Source organism: Physeter macrocephalus, chromosome 14 (genome assembly GCF_002837175.3).
Source record: "Physeter macrocephalus isolate SW-GA chromosome 14, ASM283717v5, whole genome shotgun sequence".
Classification (NCBI taxonomy): Eukaryota; Metazoa; Chordata; class Mammalia; order Artiodactyla; family Physeteridae; genus Physeter; species Physeter macrocephalus.
This window is the reverse complement of record NC_041227.1, coordinates 23,623,516-23,629,159: the sequence shown is the minus strand read 5'-3', so window position 1 is coordinate 23,629,159 and position 5,644 is coordinate 23,623,516. Positions and strand designations below refer to the sequence as shown.

The 5,644-nt window shown below is 47.3% G+C and overlaps 1 protein-coding gene across 1 annotated transcript in view; it reads left to right on the top strand.

Annotated features, from left to right (window-relative positions):
• The window catches only part of LOC102994031 (protein CBFA2T2), a 106,331-nt gene extending 101,906 nt beyond the window's left edge, over nt 1–4,425 (top strand). Inside the window, exons 10-11 of the mRNA XM_055090911.1 lie at nt 396–495; nt 4,316–4,425. Coding sequence (XP_054946886.1) covers nt 396–495; nt 4,316–4,425 — 210 coding nt within the window. The remainder of the gene's footprint in view (nt 1–395; nt 496–4,315) is intronic.
• The last annotated feature ends 1,219 nt before the right edge of the window (nt 4,426–5,644 follow it).

Genomic DNA, 5,644 nt, shown 5'->3' with positions numbered 1-5,644 from the left:
AGGTCCACCTATGTGCCCTCACTTAACCTTAATTACCTCTTTAAAGGCCCTATCTCCAAACACAGTCTGAGTAGTAGGGATTAAGATATCAACATATGAATGGTGGGGGGCACAAGTCATCCCATAACAACCACCACACTTTGCTGCCTCCTACCTATACCAATGAACCTAACAAGATGTCAGGGTCCAGCGTTGCTTTGTGTGTCCTTAGTTTCTTCCCCTTAAGGCTGGGAGTCTAGTTGAAGCTGCTCATGATTTCTCCCCTCACCGTGGAGAAGTTAACTTTTCTGGGGTGGCTGGTGCACTCACTGTGAATGGGAACACTGGGCGTTTCCCAGACTTTCCCTCTTCCCTGCTTGGCTCCACCCCTGGAATTGCCACATTACTTACCGCAGGAGTCTCTAAACTGTGACTGGATTCGGTTCAGTGCCAAGGTGCTGGCCCTAAGGGAATGTGACATAGGACTGATAGATTTTGGTGGAGGAAGAGATGGAGGTGAGTGGAAAGTTTGGAGCAGGGGGCAGCCTGACTGGAGAGCCTGCTGGAGGTAGGGTCCATATCCCTGAAAGCTCATTCAGTTGTTCCATCCGTCAAGTAGTCAGTCAACAAGCATTTCCCAGGTTGCCTCTGTGCCAAGCTCTGATGGTTGCCTCCATCCCATCAGAATGGATGAAGCACTTCCGCTTAGAGGGCTCCCTATTGAGGGGGTAGAGAAAAGGGGAACTTCCAATGGCAAAAGAGTATCACATGATAGGGGTAGGGGTGGGAGAACAGCATTTTAGTAAGAGAGAACAGCATGTGCAAAGGCCTGAAGAGCAGATAAAAATCAACATGTGTATATGCACCTGGATGTATCAAAATACAGCCCTGCCCTTCCTTGGACTTACGATGGGGTTACACCTGGATAAACCCATCGATGGCTGAAAATATCATTAAGTCGAAACACCTAACCTAATGAATATCATAGCTAAGAGTAGCCTACCTTAAACATGCTCAGAACACTTATGTTAGTTTACAGTTGGGCAAAATCGTCTAACACCAAGGTTATTTTATAATAACGTGTTGGATGTCTCATGTAATCTATTGAATACGGCACTGAAAGTGAAAAGCAGAATGGTTGTCTGGGAGCAGAATGGTTGTAAGTGTATTGGTTGTTCAGCCTTGTGACTGCACGGTTGACTGGGACTGTGGCTCGCTGCCGCTGCCCAGCATCATTACAGATCGCTAGCCTGGGAAAAGATCAAAATTCAAAGTTTTTCTGCTGAATGCATATCACTGTCAAACCATTGTAAAGTTAAAAAATCATAAGTTGAACCATTGCAGGTCAAGAACTGTCTGTACATGGAAAGCTTCCAAGGTCTGGATTAGTGGAATCTTTTAATCCATCACCCTCAGAATAAAACCCACACCCTCTGATACAGTGTCTAGTTCAGAGTAAGGGATGACTAAATACATAATAATAGACAACATATTGAAAGGGAGGGGAATAATGATTATAGAATTTCTTGGAGGACATTTGATGCAGAACAGCTCGGGTATCCTATATGAAGACTAGGCCTCTTCACGGTTATATTTCTGCAAGACCAGTCATGTACTGTGTAAAGTAAAAGCAGTAACCAATGTCAAAAAAAAAGGATCATAAATTATTTTCTCTTTCTACTCAAGAAACTTTAATCAAAGCCCACATCTCTATACTTAATGTGAATATATCTGGATGTCAGCCCTTTAGTGGTTACAAAATTTTCACAAGTAACCTAATGTAATTCTAAAAGACACATCATTTTGACTCATACTTAAATCTGTGAGAGTATGACAGCCAGAGAAATAAGTGATACTTTAGCCCTTAAAAAAAAAAAAAAACCCACACGCTCACAGCAGCCCTGTCTATCTCTCCAACCTCATCCTCCCGTACCCATACATTGCTTATTATCCTCAGTTGCCCCTTTACAGTCCTTGGCTTCCTTTCATTTTGGCCTCAGAGCCTTTGCGCTTGCCCAAGATAATAAAGCTAATAAGCTCTGCCTTTTTGTTCCCTTTTGTCCATCTGATTCCATCTCATTTTTCAGGTCCGCCTCCTCAGAGAAGCCTTCCCTGACCTGCCTAAAGTAGCTTCCCCTCCTCCCAGAAAAAAAATACTTAAAGTCATAGAACATGTCTCCTTTTTTTTCTTGCTTATAGCCCATCTCACTTGCTGGACTATGACTCCATGAAGGCAAGGATTTTTGTCTTTTCATTCATGGCTGCATCCCTAGCATCTAGAACAGTGTCTAGCCTACAATAGGTCCTCAATACCTATTTTTAAGTTAATTAAATGAATGTGAATGTATTAATATATTACTTGAATAATTAAAAAAACATAAGAAAGTTATATTGAGAAACTCTTGCCGAGAAGACACGATGAGAATCTGTGGCCACTGGATCAATGGGGATGTTAAAAGAAGACAGGGAGGAGGGAACCCTGACCTTACTCTTGCCAGAGAGGCAATGGGAAGGGGGGCTCGAAGTGGGCCCTGGGTCTCAAAGGTTCTCAGGAAAAGAGGTGGGACATGGAGTCTGGGAGAGGGGGTGGGTTCTCTGTGGCGGACATTTGCTCAGAGCTAGCTGTGCAAGGGAGGGAATAGGAAGGGGAAGGGTGCTGGTGGCGGGGGGAGTGGTGTTCAGAACAGGATGGGGGGTTCGTGGTAGAAATGCACCTTTAGGCAGAGGGTCTTTGAGGCAATTTATCAGGAACAGTGGCTAGCAGTGTCCTACAATGACAGTGGAGCTTATTGGAACAGGTATATATTTTTCAATTTTAGGAGTTATATATGTAGTGAACATAAGAAAATGAAAACTGTGATTTTTGTGATGGTTGCTTTGGATGAGGCTAAAATAATTATTAAATAAAAAAACAATGAGAATGTTTAGAGTCAACGTGGTAGTCCAGTTGTAGGAGGATATGGCTATGCTCGTGGGAGAGATCATGATTGTTGGCACCTCCATGGTTCCCCTCTCCTTCCCATGCATGCCCCAACTCTTCCTTGTGGCCCAAATGTACTTCTTTGAAACTACATCACACCTTGAAATTACACAATTTTTAAGATTTAATTCTGTTTGCTCCCCCTCACCCCTAACTCCATGCGAAAGGACCACTGTATTCCTGGAGCTATTATAGGACTTGGTACATAGCAAGTCCTCAACGAGGGGCTGATGGGGCATAAAGGAAGATGACAGAGGGGTCTGTGTGGGATCCGGGATCCAAATGATGGACAGCAGGATCCCTGAGAGACCTGAAAGGGCTTTCAGTGAGGCTGGGCTGGGGGTTGCTGAGGTGGATATTGGGGGTTTATGTAACAGAAATGGGGTCCCCGAGAGGCAGGGATAAAGGTCTGTGGGAAGAGGAAATGGAGGCTCCTAAAGGGTGGAAATGGGGGGTTACATAACAGCCAAGAGGAATCTCTGAGATGATGGGGGATTAAGACCAGGCAGAGATGGGAGTCATGTGAGGAGCGGCTGGTGGTTCCCAATAGGTAGAGATGGTGGTCGCTGTGGGAGGGGGAATGAGAAGTTTATGACAAGGGATGGGAAGCCATGCTGCACAGTTGGGGCAGGAGTCCTGCATTTGGTGGAGATGGGGGTCCTTGCGACCGAGTTGGGTGGTCCAGGTGAGATGGGAATAGGGGTTGGCGTTGCAAAGGCGGGGGTACTGTTGTTACCGAATCCAGGCTCGGTCTGCTTGCCGCACGACAGGCCAATGATCGGGAGACGAGGTGCTGAGGCAAAGGATTAGCGACTTTATTCAGAAAGCTGGGCGTCCAAGAAGATGGCGAACTAACTGTGGTGTGCTCCAAGGACAAAGAACAAGATAAACTCAAAGGGCCAATATTGCCAGAACAAAGAGTTACAGGACTCCTATCACTCTGTCACAATGCGACCATTGCAATGTCCCAGAGCTCTCCCAAGCAGCATGCCCTGTCCCTTTCCCATCCCATATAAGGAAAGACATTTGCCCCATTTTTCTCCCGCTCAGCACACTGAAGGTACACATACTCTGCCCAGTCAGCAGATGACTTGCAGGTTCCCTGGCTATAAAAACAGACAGGCAACCCACGCTCATTGTCGACTTTCCCTGGCTACCAGGAAGTCAGCCCGCTGTTCTTGCAGCGACCCTTCTCTTTAAGAAACTCTACCTTCCTCACATTCTGCCTTGTGTCTGGAAATTCTTTTCCAACCCGCGCTCGGACCATGACATTTTGGTGGCCCATACAGGGATATCTCTTGGGGGGATCTCCTCCCCCACCTCCTCTCCTCATTTCTTGGGACCCTCTGTGAACAGGCAAGTTGCCAGGGAAACAACAGAGGAACTCTGGCCAGGGCCACACCCTGGTGTGTTCCGAAGTCTCCACGGTTCACTTCACCCCAGTAACTGCCGCCCAGAACGGGTGAGGGTCCCTCTGTCTTCCTTCTGGCTGAGGACTAGGCCAATTGATATTATGCGGGCGCAGATCAGGCATTTAAAAGCCATTAGGGCTCCTGCCACCTGAAGACTCCCGTGAAAGGATAAGGGGGTCACGGAGTAGATCAGGCCGTTAGAGCATCTGCTCCCAGCAAGACAACTTCTGTGCACCGTGAGGCACATACTGGTTCAAGCAAAACACTGAGCCCTATCCCCCACCTCTAGGTGGTCACAAACCAGGGTGGGAGGGAGATGCAAGAGGGAAGAGATATGGGAACATATGTATATGTATAACTGATTCACTTTGTTGTAAAGCAGAAACTAACACACCATTGTAAAGCAATTATACTCCAATAAAGATGTTTAAAAAAAAACAACAAAAAAACCCCACTGAGCCCCCTCCCCTTGGCTGCCACCTTCCCGGCAGAATTCCTCAGCCTGTCTTCTCTGTTACTTTCACTTTTTTCTCAGTCCAGGTTGACTTAAAGGAGCCTAGGTGTTGCCTCCAAGGAGTGCCTTTTCACGTTTCAGGGAATCGCCAAACAGTGAGTCCGTCACACGGTGGGTCCCGGGAATCTCTCTCTCTCTCTTTCTTCCCCTGCCCCAGTCGCACGATGTCTCAGTCACACGGTTTGTGCCTCAGTCGCACGCTCAGGGGTCACCTCTCACTCTCGGACGCGATTGTTGGGACAGTCGGCCCATTTTGTGTCTTAGTCGCACGGAGAGATCACTGGGACAAAGGGATGCCTTTCTGTCAGCCGGTGACTCTCAGTACCCCCTTTCTACGGCATATAGGCTAAGACTGGGTTCTGGTACGTCTCGGGAGCCTCCCTCAGACTCATCCCTCGCCTGTATCCTCAGGAACTGGAAAAAATTTGACCCTGAAAATCTCAAAAAGAAGAGGCTTATTATTTTCTTTTGTAACACGGCTTGGCCCCAGTATAAACTGGGGGACCAAGAACAATGGCCCCGTGATGGCACACTAAATTATAACACGATCCTCCAACTTGATCTCTTTTGCCGGAAACAAGGAAAGGACTCAGAAGTTCCTTATGTCCAGACCTTTACGGCCCTTAGTCAGAATCCAGATCTGAGGGCCTCATGCCGCATGTATCTTTCCGTTGCCGCCTTATCCCCCCGACCCCCTCTGTCTCCCTCTCCAGCAGATCTCCTAGACGACCCTCTACTCGACCTTTCCTGTCCCCCACC